The sequence below is a fragment of the Chaetodon trifascialis genome, chromosome 2, assembly GCF_039877785.1.
Source record: "Chaetodon trifascialis isolate fChaTrf1 chromosome 2, fChaTrf1.hap1, whole genome shotgun sequence".
Classification (NCBI taxonomy): Eukaryota; Metazoa; Chordata; class Actinopteri; order Chaetodontiformes; family Chaetodontidae; genus Chaetodon; species Chaetodon trifascialis.
This window is the reverse complement of record NC_092057.1, coordinates 15,959,080-15,979,704: the sequence shown is the minus strand read 5'-3', so window position 1 is coordinate 15,979,704 and position 20,625 is coordinate 15,959,080. Positions and strand designations below refer to the sequence as shown.

The 20,625-nt window shown below is 40.4% G+C and overlaps 1 protein-coding gene across 1 annotated transcript in view; it reads right to left on the bottom strand.

The window, feature by feature from the left end:
- rbm20 (RNA binding motif protein 20) overlaps positions 1–20,625 on the bottom strand; it is a 45,877-nt gene that overhangs the window by 8,134 nt on the left and 17,118 nt on the right. Inside the window, exons 2-5 of the mRNA XM_070986657.1 lie at positions 9,044–10,079; positions 8,280–8,344; positions 7,789–7,898; positions 5,325–5,425 (exon numbers count right to left, since the gene is read on the bottom strand). Coding sequence (XP_070842758.1) covers positions 5,325–5,425; positions 7,789–7,898; positions 8,280–8,344; positions 9,044–10,079 — 1,312 coding nt within the window. The remainder of the gene's footprint in view (positions 1–5,324; positions 5,426–7,788; positions 7,899–8,279; positions 8,345–9,043; positions 10,080–20,625) is intronic.

The window sequence follows — 20,625 nt, the reverse complement described above, 5'->3', positions numbered from 1 at the left end:
CCATAATCAAAATAACACGACAGTAACACTGTAACCAGTATATCGTGGGCTGATCATCTGGTTTTGCTCTGTTGTTAACTGTAGTGTGCAAACCTGCCAAACCCCTACTGAGCTGTCTCTGGTCAAAGAATCGAGCTGCAGCATCTCTTTTTCGATTTTGACGTGGGCGAACATACACGATAAAACGTCTGTGAGATCTGTGCACAATCTGTACTGTAGGAAGCTAGTCTGTCTAGCATCAATGTAACACGATCACAACACACCTCCTTGATACAGCCCACCTCACTGCCTCTATTAATAGCTCCTTGGCAGTCCTGCAGCAGTGATAATGAAAGTTTTCTTGTTTGGATTTAGAGACTTGTCAGCTGACTGTCCCCAGACATTTCACACATTTGACACAAATCCCTCTAAGCTGCCAAGTGTAGTGACCTGCACTGCTCCACATCCCTTTGTCTGTCCCCTTTTTTAATGGAAAACAAAGAGCATAAATGACCAGTTAATCATGCTTTTATACATGGAGACACATAATAGGCTGCACAGAGACAGTACAGAGAAGGAGAAAGTAATTTAATACGTTTTGGTTTTTTGATATTGTATTATTGCTGTTTTTTCTTCTCTTCATTCTCTTTCAGATGTCTTATTATTCATCCTTTCTTTTTCCCAGCTCAACCACAATTTTTGTTTACCTCCTTCTTTCCCTCTTTTGACTCACAACCACCAAGTTGTCTGACCTCTACCTCCATCCAAAGCAGAATTTAGAGAACAGACGCTCACAAAGTTAAACTGAAGAAGCTCCATCATAGCAGGGACTCTGAATGCCGTGGTTCAGAGGTGTGTGGAGAAGAAGTCTAGTATAGTATGCATCCTCTTTAGTGTTCTGTACACACATTTTTAGTGGTTGTTTCACTTTTCCCATTGGTTCCACTGAACAATTTACCAGACATCACAAGTTTAAAAACACTACGGCAAGCACCACTTTCTGATTTCATCTATCTATATTCATCATCAAACTAGGCAGTGGACATACCATTGGACACCTCATGTTCCTTTTAACATCACTGCAGAGCAGTAGTAAATTCAGCTCGTCATTTCACGGAGTCCTATTTCTGCAACCATTGTGCTGTGACTGCAGTTTTTCCAGTGCCCCTCCTCCTCTTCCCACTTCTCTGGCCGATGGACCTGACAGACAGTTCCATGTGTGGGACAGACTGGGGTCCTAATTCCACCTCGGACCAGCAGCCAGGGTCTCTGTTTTTACAGGGAATTTGTTCAGAGCAAGCCAAACACTAACATACACTTCACACTGGGTCCAATGGCCGTCAAGAGTAGAATGAATAAAGGGGAGGAGGAGACTTTTACAATCTCAAAATCACTTTACTATGCATGTCGAAACATAATCAGAGGGAAGTGTGTCAGTATTCAAAACATACATTAAGTACTAATCCGAAATAGTCCATAAATTATGTGTGATTGTATCTTACAAAAACCTGCTGGTTTAGACAAAACGGGCAGCAGTTAATAAACTGAGGACTCAGACTTTCCTTTAAAAGGCTACTTTGGGATAATGATACACCTCTTTTACAAGTCAAACTATGTCTATTCACAGACTGTGGACTGTTACTGTTCATACAGCCCCAACCAACAGATGATCTGGATAACTGATAACTGAATTTCTATGCCACAACTTAATGGTTTCTGGCCAGCAAGACGACATCGACAGCTTCAGATATAAGAGTGATAATTCTTTCAACAGCTCTGTGCCAGTGCCAGTGCCACCAACAGAATACATAAAGGTCAATGCAGGTTGGGCTCAATAAACAGATCCAGGAATAGGCTGTTTATGTCCTTGGAATATTAGAGAGAACAAGAGTCTTGCTCACTGTACTCACTAATGCCTGACCTGTAAAATGTCGTCTGTGTCTGACAGGCCAGACGGTTTGACCACAGCATTGATATCACTGTCAAGGTTGGCTCAGGTTTTGAACAGTAGCTGTTTCTGTTAACCGCAAACCAGAGGCGCAGAGTTACGCCATGTCAATGCCTACTCACAAGGAGGCACCACACACTGCCAGGTCCTCCTTAACTGGCTTTGCAAATGGGACTTTCAATGTAGGGAACCAAACCTTTTGGAAAAACTGACTTTAAAAATAAGAAATAATAAAAAAGAAAAATAAGGATTAAAAAACAAAACACAGGAAGAAATATGTGACATACGCTTCTGTCATACTGAGGCTAATTTGCCTTGTCTGCTCTAAATAATAATAACGTTGGCGCATACTTTTCTGTTGTTATTCTGAATTAAGCCTACAGAAAACTAATGTATTTTTCCACAAATCTACTGATGAGACAATGTGCACTCTTCACTACAGTCCACAGAGGTAATGGCTTTACCCACCATAGTGTGTGCAGCCACACCGTGGCACACTCTCAACTCTATCTCAACACCATTTAGCCCTAACTGAGGTAGGGCTAAATAGTGTAAAGGATAACAACCACTTCGCACAGTGCTTTCCTGTTTCTCACTAACAGCATGCTGACTGACATACGCTGGAATCTCTCCTCAGGATATGTCTGTTTATGTGTGCAAAGCAGGATCCATGTTGGAGGATCCAGGGAGATGGTCAGTCTGGTTTCACAGTTTCTCCCCACGTTCCTACACAGAGTGCTCGCACGCTGATCCGTCAGATTGCTTTACCAGTCTCTCACCAGTCTGAAACTTTATACCGCCGCCTGGGGGTGTGACCCAGGGGTCTTAAGGTCTGTGCTCCTAACAGCAGTTAGCTGTAATCCTGTGTTTATCTCCGCTTGAGTTATGTTATCACATGAAGCTACCGTGTTACTTCAAGCTGGACTGGTGGACAATAGGAGGGCTGTGTATGTGCAAGCATGCATGTGTGTATGCCTGTATATATGTGTTCAGGCATATGCAAGAGTGAACTTCTACATACAGTTTTCATCAAAAGGGTTTTCTTTTAGTTTGATTTCCAGAGTATGTTTCTTAAAGTGATATGTTGAACGTGTTTACCTTTTAATTATCAATGTGTACATACACAAATAAAACTTAATACATAAAAAATAAGTACACAATTGATCATGGCATGTGGTTATGCGTGTGCATGTGTGCGTGTTCTCTGTTCAACACGCAGTAAAGCCCCACCTGTTCTGCTCTGACAGGTGTGTGTTTATAGCAACTAACATTAGCTTGTGTAGCACAGCCTATAAATATTTTCCCGCTGATACAATAAAAGCGGTTGTCAATAACCAACCAATGAAGCGTATGACTTTCACATCACTGAGTTAACGCTCCTGTTAAACAGGCTCCCATGGCAACGAAGAAAAGAATAAATGGCTGACAGAAAAAGCTTGTTTGTTGGAATGGAAGAAGCAGTTTTTACAGTGACAGGGATGTAATTTAAATAATATGGCCGAAGAATCTGGATCAGCCCTCATCAATTATACATTATTCTCAGATCTGAAATACATTTCTTTGAGGCCCAGGATGTATGTCTGTGTATTTTAATCTTACTCTTCAGTAAACAATTTCTTTTTTAGCTATATCTTTTTTCCCTTTCTTATTTATCTGTATAAATATGTGTCATATTTACTTATTTTCTCTTTACACTGTATAAAATGCAAAGATTTCACATTCTGTGAAAATCCCAAAATGTCCAAAGATACCGAATACATCAGGCTGAAACACAGGTAAAAATATTCCTGAAATAATTCAAGATACATTTAAGCTTTTTCAATTAATATGGTCTTGCAAAAGAAAAAAGTACAAAAAAACTTTTAACTAAAGACCTACACACAGTGCCGGTACAGAAAAAGTCATTTGTAATAATGTTAACAGTGAATAACATTATTTTTACTATTAAATGCTCCCCCTGTGTTGTAGGGCTACACATTCTTTACGTCATTATTAACTGACTGCACATCTGTTTTCTTTATAGCTTCAGTACGTTTGATACTATCGAATGTACAATTAACACATTGTTTTTAACAGGTGGCATCGAAAAAGTATCTATGTATCAATACTTTGACAACTTTACTACACATTCCTACAGCTTATTATAACTGCACCCTCCACTGTAATCCACGTGTTAAATTTGTTTAAATATTGTCTGGTCGAGCAATACAACTAAGAGAACTGAAAAATTGCCTGTTTAGTACTTCACAAATAAAATTCTGTTTACGTAATATGGACAAAACAATCTGGACTAATGCTTGTAGTTTGTCGTCGTTAAACCACCATTATTCCTTCTTCCAACTCTGTCCTGTCATGGGAGCATAACTGCAGCAACCCTTCAAATCCTCCATCAATGTCCACAACAGTTATATTTAGTGACAGTGATTACATGAGGGCTTCGTTATGTGTAAGTAGAGTAAAAAAAGATTTCTGAAGTACAAAATAAACACTTTCACTTAGCTCTGCAGTTACAGTACATGTATGCAATGTAGCCAGAGCATGGGCCTGTGCATAGCGCATGTGGACAGCTGCTTTAGTTAACACGAAACTGCTTCTGTTCTGAAAGGCAGACGATTAAAGACACAGCTGAGTCGTGTACAGTTTAAACACGTTTTCACAGTAGGACGCGGTTAAAATGTGAAATGTGTGCCCCACTGCCTAAAATGGAACAGATGATGTGATTTGCAATAAAAAGTATAAAGCAGCAGAGAACATTTACTAAAATCCCAAATTCTGAATAATTTCACATATGCTGCATAACATCTTCCTCAATACATAAGATACTTTGTTAAATACCTCCATTTTGCCACTTAAATTGCATCTGGGGGTCGGACAGTCATTAACTAGTAAAATAAGGCTATATGAAAAATCTCAGCACATAGTTTTTAGCCAACATTGTAACTGCCAGGCGATCAAGTTGAATGGAAATGACTTGCAAAGGTCAGACAAAGCCTCCCGTTGGGCCCCAGCAGCTGTCAACAAGGGGGTCCAGGTCCATTCATGTTGCAGAACACATTCAGGGCCCATTCATTACCCACCTTATAGATTCCCCCCCCCCCCCCAAAAAAAATGCAGTGTTAAATTAACTACAGATAAAATATGATAACATATCATCAGTCTATCAGTCTGCACCTAAAAAAAAAGTCTAGTACCGTAGGATTATTGCTGAGTTAAACATAATCATTAATCGTTTTGAGTATTTCCATGAAACAAGATACAATCAAGGTATGGCTCGATTCACGTTCAAGGATGACAACTGTTCCGTTATCACCAGCGTTTCTGAAGGCCTGTCACAAAATTTGCTTTATATGCCGAGGGTAAACTAATCCTGAGAAAAAAGTCCATACATTTGTCTGACCTTTGACTCTGGCTGGTGTGAGGCAAATCCTGTGTCTGACATGGGATAAGTCTTCATGGCTGCAGCTGGTAAGTATGATGTATTGGCTCCTGAGGATACATCTGTGAAAACAATGTGTGGGGAAAAAGTTACATTTGTTGACTTCATGGCTCAATGTCAGAAATGCTAACTACAAACTGTATCATTCAAAATCATTATTTTGTTTTTTTATCAGCTCTTTGTTGTATATTTCTGAAATTTAAGAAGACTACTTTGGAACAACAGATGCAAAACAAAACATGCATCAGTGCTGAGAACTGACAACCGCTTAAGTGTGGTGATACTCTGCTGTGATATCATATACTCTGAGGCTCTCTGCTAAACCCTACAGTTTGTTCCAGGAATGTGTTGGTGCTTACAACGGATGGTTTGAAGTTTTGGGATACCTCAATAATAAACATCCAAATGTCTGAAGACAAGATTAAAGTTACTTACTAAACTAAACTTAAGCTTAGTTGAATGTGCTGTGCTTATAATGACATGGCTTCATGGTGTCTCTAAATGGCCAGTGGTGCTGGCTCACTACAACAGCTGTGTCTTGGGTATCTCAAAGATGACACAATTTTCCCTTCTTTTTTACAGTTATTGTTTTCCAGCCTTTCTAAATACTGAATACTTCATTTAAAGAGGAAACAACAACAAAAGATTACATATGTGACAATGGTTCTCTGACACTATCTCTCCAACATGTGGCGGCTCAGAGATCCATTCCATGAAAAGGGTTAGGCACAAAGCCTCTTTCATGCTGTCCGCAGCCACCCACATGTGGTTTGCCTTAAAGTCATTTTACATAGGGGAATAGACAGGGAGGGATATAGGTAGAGGGTAGGGCTGGGCGATAAAAACGATAGCGATATGTCTCGCGATAGACAAGTCATCAATATCAATAAAAAATGCGTTCGATAAAACATTCGATAATTTTTTTTCTTTGTCGGAAGAATCGTGAAGTTGCGAAGCGAGGTTGGTTGCATGAGCAAAGGCACTCGCTCTCAGGTAACCGAGCAACGTAGGGAGTAATCGCTAATCAGTGAGATAGACACGCTAACACGCCAATCATGTAACATTATCAGTTCAGTTGCGCCATCTCGTTGTCTCGTGTTTGATGCTTCGCGAGGAGTGAGAATGAAAAATAGAAAGTGCTGCAGCGAGCGAAGAAATTGTCGATAAAACAGGAAAGTCAGCTTGCCAGTATGGAGTTTTTTGGATTTTATAAGTCGGACCGTAGTCAGACCAATGTGGTCTGTAACTTATGCAAGACTTTCGCCCCCACCAAGACCGGTAAGACCACAAACTTATTTAACCGCCTTAGCCGCGCTCACTCTTTGGAGCGCAGCCGTATTCGCCAACGTCCGCCAACCGCAGCACCATGCAGAGGTATCTGCTTCAGTGCCTGATGACAAATCATCTAAAAGGCACGAAGACGTAACGGAGGCAGCGGCATATCATATAGCTAAAGACATGCTTCACTGAGCACTGTGGAGATACCAGGTTATAAACATCTCCTTCACGTGCTTTTTTTTGTGTGTTTTTGCAATAAAAATAGAATTGAATAGTTCATGTATGTTTAGAGTAAGAAGAGTGACTAAAGTTGTTCATATGTCTAGGCTGGTTTTATAGTTCAGTCAAGTCTACCTCAGCTATGTTTCCAAAACACTGCACATATCTGAAACATTTTATTCAGCAGAAGGTGAATCAATTTGTGAACTTCCTGCACTAAACCTGCAGAAAAAAGTTCTCAGGTTTCTCTCTGTTTACATTTTTACGCTTTTTTTTTTTTTTTTTTTTACATTTATTATTTGAGTGTTTTCCATGGTTGTGTTGACATTTCCTTTCCTTTCTGCCTTGATAGCTCAGGGGATTATAATCAGAGGACTGTTCAATTTAAAATAAAAATGTTTAAATTGAATGTATTTTTCTCCCGGTCCTTATTTTAAATAGGTCATAAAAAATATCACTAATTATCGATATTGACCAATATAAAACACTTATATCGCAATAGAGTTTTCAGCCATATCGCCCAGCCCTAGTAGAGGGTGGACAAAAACTGCTGACATGATCGAGAACAGGTGCTGACTTTGTTGTGTAGAAAAGCACTACATATGCGTCATTAGCTTCGGGGGTTTGCCGTTTTAGCGTGCACCAGTGGTCATAAAGCCCCATCGAGTGCAAATTAAATCATGGGTTGTGTTGTGGTCCACCATATTTTTGATTTCAAAACACTTTATTCTAACAGCATACATCAAAATATCAAAATACACTGTGCCAAGTTAGAAAAACACGCTGCCTCATACTCTCACACAACTCTATAAATACTCCCTGAGCTCCATCTATCACTATGTTTCACTTTTTCCAACGACCAGAAAAATATCATTCACAGTGTCGCTAGCAAACAGGGATACTTGTAGTGACTAATGGGTTATCTTACCTTGACCTGCAGCAGAGTAGACCATGGAGTTCGACCCTCCGGTGCTCAGACCTCCATCAGAAGGCCTGCAGACAGTGTAGTGAACAGCTCCAGCTGATACCGCTGCAGAGCTGCAACAATCATAGAAGGCTGATTTTAGCTGCCTCTCCCCTGCCTTGCTCACTCATATCTTATGACAGAGCTCATATTCATAGAAACATTAAGACAGCTGTATACAGAGCAGGGAAAAGGAAAATACCATGCATCCGACTCTCAAGAGAGTTTTTTGCTCTGAACTGATCATTACAGTGCATTTAAACACAGCTGGGAAGCATGTGGGGAAATGACAAAACCACAGTCAGGGATAATAAAAGGAAAACATTTTTACTTATCAATCAACAAAAAAAGCCTAAACCAAGTGACGACACAAACTTTGTTAGCATTTAAATGGTCACTCAGTAGTAAAACAACAGATGAAATTCACTTTAATCTTAGAGTTGCAAATAACTCACCTTTCGTTTGTGTACAACATTCGGTTCTGCAGGTGTAGTTTTCCCTTCACGTGCTGGTCCCAGTCCTAAAAACACACACATGGACACACCATCCAAACATAGACTCAAATGACTTGGACACACTGGAAGCTCACTGCCTGCCCTCCCATGGTAGCTCTTACATACCCCTTGTATAATGGTGCGTTTCATTTACCTTGGAAGTCGGAAAATGGAATGAAGTCACACCCGAGTTGACCAATTTCCAGTACAAGTCGGAAAATCAAGATGGATGCCTCCAGGAAATCAAGGATAACAATGCATGATGTGGTATTCTGCCAATACAAACACCGTAGCAACATGTCCATGGATAGAAGTTGGACTGTGCTGTGTGTATGACTGATTTAATGTGACACAAACACATCATAACGTAAATTACTACAGCTCTCGCTTGTTGATGCATGGAGCAGAGATCTTGTGGGTTTTGAAGTTGGGGTTGGTGCCAAGTCAGAATTCCGACTTCCCAGTTCAAATGGAACGCACCATGAGGTCATTTAGTAAAAGTGTATCAGCTATTTTCAGGCTGAAATGCCCATTTTCTAAGCAAAGGCCAGACCCACATTGTAGGGTTTGGACAATGACTAATTAAGATGTGAGTGGACAAATGCTACATATTCAGGTTAATCCCTTTGTTTCACTGGGTGTTCTACAGCTAGATTTGCATTTATGAAATAAGCACCTCCTCATACATTCACAAACATTATGTTTTGACTGATCCGTTCACTCACCTTGAGGTTGTAGACCTTCTTGTCACAGATGCTACACTGGTGTGGCAGTTGAGTGGGTGTGACAGCATGGTAATCACTGACTTGGTAAGGCTGAAGTGTCCTGGTGCCTGAAGATAAGGTCTCCTCACCTCCATGAAGGGGCTGGTAGCCCCCGAACCCTTGTGTGCCACTTGAACCAAAAGAGGAAACCCCACTACTGGGATTGAACTTGGGGTCAGGGGTTGGCTCCTCTGGGTTATACAGTTCCGTTCTGGGTCGAACTGGCTGCCCAGCTGCTGTCCACACTTTGGCAGCATTAGAAACCATATCTGCCTTCCCAGCGTGACTCAGGTTAGCAGGGCCTTTCCATTGCTCCTTATGCCCAGTGGAGTTATAAACATTCATGTTCTGCTCATTGACACAAAACCCACTTGGTTGCCCCAGCATATCATGCCCATAGAATTCTCTCTGAAACCCAACATTGTTCATGTTTTTTGGCTGAGTGTTAATCACTGAGTACTGTCCATCACCAGCAGAGGCTGATGCTGCAGATGTCCCCCCAGCTAAGTTGTACTGAAGACGCCTGTCAGTATCAGAGGGGTAAGCTGACCCTGACTTTTTACCATACTCTGCACCCTGTTGGTTCACTGTGCCCCCTCCACCTGGATGGTTTAGTCTCACATTCCCTGGGTTTTGGCTGAATCCCCCGCCCACCAAGGCTCCCAAGGCTGAACTTGAAGCAGGAAAACCCAGAACTCCTGAGGGGAAGGCAGCCTGAGGATTCCCAACCATAGCCGAAGTCCGTAGCTGATTGAACAGGGGCTGAGACATGGCAACATTGGAGAGAACCTGATTGAGAACAGTGGCAGCAGTGGCTGTATTGCCCCCCTGAGCCAGTTTGAGACGATGCAGTGTAAGCTGGGCCTGGAGCTGTGCGAGCTGGAGGCTGGCTGGCGTCAGAAGGAGCTGCTGGCTCTGCTGCTGCACACCACCTGGCAACTGGCCCCCCACCTGGACGCCCTTCTTATCAGCACTGTCCACAGGCACTGTACCGATGCTATAGAGAAAAACAAAACATCACATTCTTCAGGAATCTCAAAGGACTAAAGTACTTGTCTTGTCTAGTGCTAGCTATGTCACCCAATAGCTGACAAGTTAACTGATAATGTTTGTGTCTGTGATCACATGCATGTTCCTGAGGTGGGGTTCAGACTAGATGCCTTTAACAGACTGTCACGAATCAGATCCTGTGGCTTCTCTCCAATCCTCATTATAAATGGTGTTATGTGGATTAAGTCTGTAACTCAGAGTTGCCAGCCCAGGACCCGTTACCACACAAGTTTGATGTACAGCAGCAGTTGCATGAATCCAGCCAATGTAAACTGCAGGAACCATGAATGCAGAAACAATGCCGGGAGGAAGCAATGGGACTGAAGTAATTACAAAAATTACTAGAATACTATTAGTGAATGCTAATGTAACTACTGTGGCTCTGCTACATTTTTGGAGTGCTGGCTGGAGCAAGTGTTAATGCTTTATGTAAAAACATATAAACAATTCAAATTGTGTACCATTAGAAAACCAAACAATGATAAGTTTTGTACAGTTGGAATGGTTTCATGACATATTTACCTGAGGCTCTGCTAATTAGCGACTGCCAGCTGTTACATTAGCTACTTTCACTGACATTAGATCTGAAAAAACAATATTACTGGAATTCCAAAAACACCTATAGTCACTACTCCACTGCTTTCCTACTGCTTCCTACATTCACACGACTGTGTTCCTCACAGCTAGCATCAGCAAACAAGACAAATTTTACAAGTAATCAACCAGCAGGTGGCCAGCAGTTGGGCACAGCCATCAGCTGGCTGTCACTGCTGCCGGGTTTAGGACAAACCAAAGGAAATAATCAGTGCCAAGAGGTTTTACACAGCAGTTTGCCAGTGATGAAGTTCTTCTCTAGCAAATACTTGATATTATGAATTGCGACTTGCAAATTTTATAATTTCATTTTTCTTTTTTGTACACATGTTCGGGTAAGTCACTATCAACCACTGTCCATGAGCTGCAGAATGTTATTCCGCTGTATAGTGTGAACTACTGAGCGAAAGTCACAAGGCTATTTGATCAAGCAGTAGAACCTGGGCCAATTGTTGAGGCATACTAAGATGGGAATACAGTGAATATGGAAGACATGATGAAGTTGTGGACTCAAGAATACTGTATGCTGGGATTCTCAATTCCTGCCTGTCTTCTGCTTTCACAGATATGGTTGTCCAGTTTACCAGAGGGACAAGGAGACAGCAGTCTCTCTAGACCAACTATGCTTTATCACTAGACGGGCATATTTACCATGGAAAGACCGGCTGTCTGCTCCATTGTTTAGTCTTGTTGCTCTTGCTACAATTATGGCTGACAGCATCAGTTTAATCTGCTGAAACCACAGCTATCACTTACATGGAAATGCAAACGTAAATTAGTGGGGAATAACTTTCCTGCAGCCAAGTCTAGTGCTACTTTTAGTGTCTAATTTGTATCCGAGGACATTTGGCCTTCATTTTGCCAGATCAGACTATAAGATGATACAACAAGAGTAATTCTAATGCTCTGAAAAGTTTTGTAGTTCAAGCGTTATTTCAATTACTTCTCACCAACATATGGAAAATGATGAATTTCATCTTCCACAGAGGTCAACAGCACCTCTGTCACGGACCAGGTGGCGTAGGACAATTTAAATTCCTTGAATAAAGAGAGTGGCTGAAGTAAAAGAGGGACAGCTGTTTGTAGAGCATGGTTCAAATATCAAGAGGTTAGCTGCCGAAGCGCCTATATTCCTCCGGCTGCACTGCACCGCACACCAGCTTCCTACAACACTGAACTGCTGTAAGTGAACCACTTCGAACCACATCGCCCACTGGTGCTATGACCCTGCTTGACTGGTCTGTCCTTTCAATTTCTAATGAATGCTCTCACATGCTGTCTAAACTTAGTCTACTCAACTATTCATCACATCATCTATGCTGAGCACCTGACACTGCTCTATCTAGCCACTGCCCCTACCAACCCTGCTGAAAGGTGACAGAGCAATCAGATTAGGCATGGCCAAAGCCCAAATTGTTTGAGACAAAGATTTGTCAGCCATGACGATTTGCATGCAGAGACACTGACGGCCTGGAATTGTGGTTATTTGTGATCTTGTTTACACACAGATCCTTTCCGACAGGTTGTACTGCACATGTGGAGACACAGATCATTAAATGGGTTGTGGCTGTGCTTCTTCAATATAAAAAAGTTTGAGAGGCGTTTTCAAATATGAATTTATGCAACTGAATCTTGCGGAGGATTATCACCTTTGGCTTCTGTAGTTGTGATGTGGACTTGCGATTACATTACCACATCATAAACTGATCATATCACAACCATCATTCATACTCCTGAGCTGTAAACTATCCAGGGCAAACGGCCCTGAAATCACAACCCTGAGAAAGGAAAATGAAAATTCAAGTAGACAATGGAAGTATGTTTAGCTTTTTGAGATGACTGAAAAACATATATATTGTGAATTACTTAAGATGTAATGTTAAAATATTGCATTTATTCACTGCTTTTTAAGGTTATTTAATGCAACTTATGTTGGTCTCTATCATTCATAATCATTTGATGGCTGTTAAATAACAACAGCACATTAAAGCAATTCTAAAACCTTAATAGAACCAAAAAATCCAAAATTAACTTAGAGACCACTGATGACATTTTCCCTGTCTGCAGTCTTCATCACAATGACTTAGATCAGTAGAACTTGGCTCTCAGCATACTTGTGCCATTTACCATTTACAGAAACTGGGAGTCCAGCTGTTCACCAGTTAAGACTTTGAACTGGTGTTATAACAAGATCTGTGAATATTGCTGGACTAAATATTAAAAACAAATAAAAATAAATCTATTCAGGCTGTTGTTTTCATATGAAACCATACAAATTGTAGATAATATTACAAACAAACATTTTAGGAAAACTTAATTTAGGGCAACTTCAGTCACAAAAACTATCACTAATATAAAATATGACTGCTGAAAAACACATCAAAATGCTGTGTCAAATTACATCTAAAATATATTTCGGGTGCTCTATTTCAGTCAAATCTAACTAGAACAACAAACATTTGATTGATGTTTAATTTAGACTAAAAATCAGTTTACTGTGTTTGCACTTGTTTTATGATTAATATTGTTTTTGTTCGGTTCAGGTTTGACATATTTGCAAAACAAAAAATAGAAACAACATGAACAAATCACACCAAATTAAAATACCAAAGTCTCAGGAGTTACACACCTAATGATGATAATTGGCTCACTTTGGACAGTTTCACGACCGATTGTACACATTCTTAAGTGAGCGAGCATGCTGATGTAGAAATACTCTTAGACCATTCCAGCTGATGACTCAAAGCTATAAATACTGGAGCTGTCCTCTGCCATAGACTAATATGGCCTCTTGGGCAGCTGGCACAGTGTGTGAGACACTTCAGACCAATCTTGTGATGAAGAGAGGAAAAGAGGTGTCAAATAAACTGCAACCAGGTGTGGAAGGGAAGTAACACAGGAGATTATGTAGATAAGGATGAAGATAGGAAAGCTTGCTAATGAAATTCTGAAGACAATCAGTCTCACAATGTCCCTCTGTGATTTAATTATCTTCTTTGAAAGAGTCCACACAGCTACACCAGGATACGTCCTGACTATAACTGCTGTCAAACTGACCTCTTTGACAGAATATATTAACCTTTTGTTACTTCCATTTCATTTGGTATTTAGAATTTCTCATGAAATTAAATTGCACGTTAAAATGCGTTTTTACAATATTCCAGTATATACTTTGTTGCTCTTTGACAAATGACAAATTGCTAAATTGGTAAACTCAATGATTCAGAAAATGGGCAAAACTAACTCTTAAAACAGACCTCAGATCTGCTAAAATAGCAACGTGTTACTTATGCAGCAGCAACTCTTTTTACTAAATACTCCGACCAGCAATATGAATGGCTTTTTAAAAATGTCATTACTGACATGTGTTACATGTGTGACAATTGTTGAGCAACCCAGAAGGCTCACTTTGAAGAATAATTGCCCATTTATGAAATGCAGGGGAGTCAGTCGCAAACAAAAACAAATGACTGAAGAATCAAATCTGTTTATGAGGAAGGAAACAAACTTATTTTACTACGTTCAGAAATACAGAATTGAAACTAAATTTTTTCATGCATACTGAAGAATTATCTGAAGGGGACACACAAAAACCTCAATGTTTGTATAAACTTGTTGGAGGCTGGATCGAGGCATGTATGTTCCCTTTCTCCACGACACACTTGCATTGGTACATCCAAAGATCTAACATAGAAGAGCAAACATAATGCCGGTCTGCTTGTCATGTGTGACTGTCGGCCTGCTCTTCAGACTGAACCTTTCACAGCCCATAAAAGCCTCAACAGTCGAAGCCGCTGCACAGCAAAACCTCTCTGCCAACAGACAGAACTAGCTCAAGAATAGCTTGTCATTTAAAAAGGAATTTGTAAATTTACAGGCCTTAAGCTTTTTCTGTTGTGTTCCACAATTAAAAACATAAAGACTTGGTGAAATAAAAACCCATGTATCATTCTAGTGAAGGCGTGATATCAAAATTAAAGCGTGACCACTGCAAGTCATTTGCAGTGTTCAGGGTGTTGTGCTTTCACAGCTCACAATGCTTTAACCTGCAGTTCATGAAGCTAAGACAGAAAGAATTACAGATCAAGTCAAGTCAAATTATCTATGGAGCATATTTGATACAAACAAAGCCTCAGGCGGATAATGTGAGGTAAAAGTGATGCTACACTCTGTCTTTAATCCAAAGACTGATCTCTTCGGCCTGGGTCTTCAATCAGTAATGTGACCTCTGTTTTGTGAATTCTGCCAGGCTAAATTTTTCTTATTTTAACAAGGTTTTATAAAGTCTATACTAAACGAATATTGGGAATTGTAAATATTCATACTGCTTTACATTTTTGCAGTTTGTTCAGCAAATAATCATACATCATGGAAATGGCCGCCATACTTGAAATGACTTTCAATTCATGTCTGTTCCTGACACTCATTCTCATCCAGCACCAATCCTGCTGAATCCTACAGCATAACGTCACATCATGATGTCCCAGCTTTTTCACGACTCCATGTAAAAATGTATGTATGTAATGTAAAAATTAAATGTGAAAATTTACTGGTAACAAATATTTATTACAGACAAGCGTCATTCAATGCTGCACCATTCAGTCTGCAAAAACCAAAATCATCTGGGTTTTAACACAGTCATGTAAATTACAGCTGACATCAACATCAATAGATACTGGTGGCTAATGGTTTCCTCTCCTGTCTTAAAAGCTTTCAGGATACAGCCCCAACTTTCAGCTAGATTGTTAAACATGCATGAATATGTCAAAACATTTCTGCTGATCTTTAAGCTCAGTATGTGTCAAATGGTGGCCCAGTGGCCTAATAACATGATAAAAGCTATGGTGCAACAAATCATTCGTCAGGACAGCTTTGGAGAACAAACACATTCCGTTTTAAAGCCTTACTCTCAGCTATATAAACAACAACAACAAAAACACACTCACTTTCACAGAGATCAGAGACGGCTCCTTAGTCATAACAAAATGCCACATGGGCCCGATCAGTCCGCAGAGTCTCATCGGAGGAAGTAACAAATTAGAGGAAGGATTCGAGTTCAGTCCAGCCACAGAATATCCCTCCACCGAGACATCCAACAAAATATCCCACAACGTCCAAACACACTACAGCTGCACCACAGACGGCAATAAATCCTGCATCTATGCAAATTCCCGACACAGTCCAGCTGATAAGCCTCATCGCCGCATACACTACGCTAAAAACAGGCTTATACTGAGAAGCACACCTGGAGCTACTGAAGAAACACACAAACCTTGAAAAGACAGGCAGCCGAGGTCCAAGTTGCACCTCTGAAGCGAAACTTCGTACTGCTTCTCTACAGCCTGACCTCTGGCCAGCAGCTGAAACGACGTGTGTCTCTACCCTCTAACGTGACAACTAATACAAGCACATGTACATTAGCATAACATCACGGCTAGTGGTCTGCACCCTATGTGAGAGACGCTGCGTCCCTGTGTCTCTGACCACCGGACAGGCAGAGGAGACGCATGTGATGAAAAGCCACAAGTGGTCAGCATGTGTGCGTGAGGACGGGGTAGACCAAAACACAGGGAGGAAAGGATTTACAGAGGAGGCCTCGGGGTAACGCCGTGCAATCCTGAAGCTGCTGCGGCCACAGTGGCAGCTGAACAGACAATCAGCAGACAGGTTCAAAGAAGCAGAGAAAAGCAAATCTGATTTGTCCTGACATGTCATGTAATAAATCAAATAATCCATCTCAAAGTTGTATGAATTGTAAAGTCTTTAAAAAAAAAACACCAAACAATACGCCACTCACAGACACAGGCACAGCGGTTCTGATGGACTCTTTCCTGGCAGAGACTTTCATTTTTCCTCAGTGTGCCTGGTGTTTGACAGACACAGAACATAATGTGTTGTCATATCAGTCGAGTGAACTAAGTACCCATAAGACGTCAAGCAATGGAAAAAATTCTCTGGTATCACCAACTATTTCAAAAGGGAAAAGTAAATATGGCCCAAATTTATCAAGACATACTGGAAACACTCTTATAGGTTTGAACAACTACAATAAAAAAGTTCATGTGGAATAATATTTATTTGAAAAACATTAAGTGTATGAATCTATTTTAGTGGACATAATGAAGACATCTCTTCAAGTTAAAATGTGCAGTTCAGATTTTTGCTGCACTTTTAGTATCAAGTTTAACTCTCTGTTTAACTGTATGTAGCTTTTTTCTACATTTAATAAATAAAAAACATTCAAACCTTAAAAAGGATCAATTGTTAACAACAAAAGCAGATAACCTCAAACAGAAGGGTATTGTTTAAATCTAATTCAGATCCAGTAAAGTCAATAAATAAGCCCACTGCTGACTCCTCTGTATGAATGAATTTGGTGGCTCATACTGACATTTTAAATGAGACATGCGGAGCATTCGGCAAGCTGAAGCTATAGAATTGTTGGGTAGATAAAGCATCACATTTTCACGTTGAAATCTCTTTGTACAATCATAATTTGAATAAAATGATATACATATATGCAATAATATGATATAATCACATATAACAATATATGCAAAGTGGTTTTCTGACTTGACTGAAAGAAGTCATTTTTAATGATACATCCCTGATGTGTGCTTTCTCTTTAGGAGTGTAACCAGCTTGAAACACACCAGCAGCCAGAGTAGTCTAAGTTTTTAATGGAAAGTAATTCTTCTCTATGTGTAAGAATATAATGTTACTGTCTGTTCAAGTGAAAACAAATTATTTCCCATTTAATATCCTAAAATTGTAATAATGTAATATGTTGCATACATTTGTAATTAATTTCTCTTTCTGTTTTTGATATACCATTTTATAAAGGCGCTGTTTTTGTGTTCCATCACTCCTTAGTCAAGTATGGAAATAAAACGAAAATGTAAAATACTTTTTTTTCCCCTTTATCTTGTTTTCTTGTTATTTTATGGCACGGGATTCCCATTGGCAAAACAACCATATTCAGATTTTGCACAGTGTGTTGCAGTCTGTTGGAGACACAAAAACAAAACAAGAGCACAGTGTAAAACTGGAAAATTATTTTACAGCAAAATACATGAAAGCCTGTAATTCATTTCAATCGTTCTTTTTTGCCATCTTCCATAGAGCTCCATCTGTAGATTTTTAACAGCTGTAAATGAGGACTTTGCCTAACCACACAAGCATTCAAGTCGAAGGGAAGGGAGGTATCACCATGACAAATTTACAGTCACTCCATCTGTTAATATCACACCCAGAGAGCAAAGAGAGAACACGGCACTTTTTATCCAGTGCCAACACCACAAGTCCCATATGATAACCAAAAGGGATGTCAGCTGAATTTATTATTACTATTAGAATCATTATTATGCCTGCCAATGCATTGAACTAATACAAAAATGGAGAAAGGGTTACAGTTACATAAATAACAACAACAATCAGACCTGGACACATACCGCCTCATGCAATGACATGTCTGTCCAACACTAATACTGATGTGTATGACCTTGTATGACCAACACATGACTATAATTATGACACAAGTACGTATGTATGCCAGGATATGTTTTTAGAAGTACATTTCTGAAATTGGCACCAGTAACACATCTTACAAGAGCTGAGCTCAAAAAGACAAATCCAATAAATACAACTCTATGTTACTGTTGTCTTGTATATTTCAGTTTGTGCTGTTTTTTTTTGTTTTGTTTTGTTCAACTTGAGAACAGTTCTTTTAAGCTTTTGCAAATTAAACGTCTTGTGATACTGGGACCGGTGTAGAGGTACTTTTTGATGCATAATTACAGCTGGAAACAAAGCTTTCACAGCTGGAAGTCTTAGAAAAATCACCAGCATTTAGCAAAACCATTCAACTCCTCCTTTGTAACAGCAAATCTGCGGTTTCCTGCCATTGTGAAGTGGGACACCCCAGAGTTTATGACCGTGGGAAGGGAGATCATGGAGAAAAGCACATATACACACACAGTTTAGGTGTCTTATAGAACACTTTTTCCATGGCCCACTAGGTGGTGCCATATATTACCATAACTGGCCCCAGGAGGTCTGACAGGAGTGTATCAGCCTGCCATATGAGGGCACTGCACTCATTTTCATCAGCAGCGACTCTCCAGCTTGCTAGAATGGGACTCACATTGTTTACATTTGCAGGCAGTGCTTTACATACTGTGACTTAAAACATCATGTCAGTCCTTCAGAGACACCTTTGCCAATCCCTTATACACAGTAGGCTTATAGATTGCTTTATAGTCATAAATAAATGCTCACTGCAGACATCAAATGCACTCGGATGGATGAACTTCAGAAAACGTGACTCAAGACACTTATCACGAGGGGACCATGCAACCTTTACTCTTCCCAATATGGTATAAACAGTTACTGACATTCCGTAGCCTCAAATTAACTTTTCAGCAAATCAGACATGTACTGGCGGTGTGCATAGTCAACATATAGACACCATCATGCCATGAGAGACGGTTTCATGGGGCGAGGTATGGGTGAGGAAGCAGGGTCAGCTTGCCTCGCTCTACATTTGGCAGAGCTGCAAACAGGGGTGGTTCCTGATTTATGGCGCCCTAGCAATGGGTGAGATATCTTGGCCACAGGGACATAGGGTCTGGCCCCCCACCACCACCACAAGGCCGGCGCGTCCACAGAGAGGAATCACTTTGATTCATACCATGTCTCTCTGGTGATGCTTGTAAAACAGTTATATTTATGTTGGGGATCAATCAAAGGGTTTTATGAAGTGGTATGAAAACGCAAACTAAAGTTTAACTAGAATCGCATGTGCCGGCCTTGGCCTATCACTGTCAAATAAGCCCATAAGATGTCACATGCCTGACATTAAGTCAGGGACTGAGTCACACACAAACACCTTTGGACCCAGGGACATGCAACTAAACCCTGAGAGGCTTACACTGGAGAAGCATTTTTCCCTCACTTCTCTCTCGCATACACATGGTAGCTGTCAGTGATCGCGTTTCAACCATTAGGCCAGTGTTAGAAGGGATATTGGGGTCACAGAGAAACATACAGGTCAGAAGGAACCTTCTGACTTGACAGCTGCCTCCCAACTGTGGGACTATAGGAGCATTCCTACAAAAATGTCGCCTTGCGGGAAAACAGCAATTCGTCTTTAGAGATCTGCTGACATAGTGCCCACTTGAGAACATTAGCTTGACACCTGTTTGGGGTATTTGCCAAGTAATAAAATATCACTGGAAGCTTGACGACAGATCTCTAAAAATGAAAAGATAGAAGAAGAATGTTTTATAATTATGTAAAACACAACAATTCACAGGTTTCTTGCCTGCACTCATCATTTACATTTCTAAAGTTAATCTGCAAAGCTTTCAAATGTAAACCATAAATTCCAACACCACTGATTTTCTGACAGATAATCAACACTTGCCCCTCTTTTGTGGCCTATCAGGTGTTCTGTGGTCAGTTTTGATATGAGAGTGCTGACAAGAGCTAAGAAAAGCCCTCCAGTTACCTGGGATCTGCTGACATTGAGTGTCAAACTGGGTGCTGAGAGCTGGGGGCCAGGTGACTAAGTCTCCCAACAGCTTGCTTGGACTTTGGACAGAGTGACATCAGAGATCTATCTGGCTTGTCAAAGTCGCTGCTGGCAAAAAAGAAGAATGAAGACCACACAGGCTGAGGGGAAAGTCTAAACTTTAAGCGGGTATAACTCCTGTTACAGTAGCCAAGAGTTTGAGAAAAAACAGTCCTCGTTCCTTAATCCTCAAGTCAGTCAAAACACTGGGGGAACAACAGAAGGCGGAGAATTATAGGAAAGATCCCAAATCAGGTCAATAAAAAAGAAAGAAAAGAAAAACAAAAGACAGAATTTCCAAAGCAAGTTAATGTAGTTTGAATTAGAG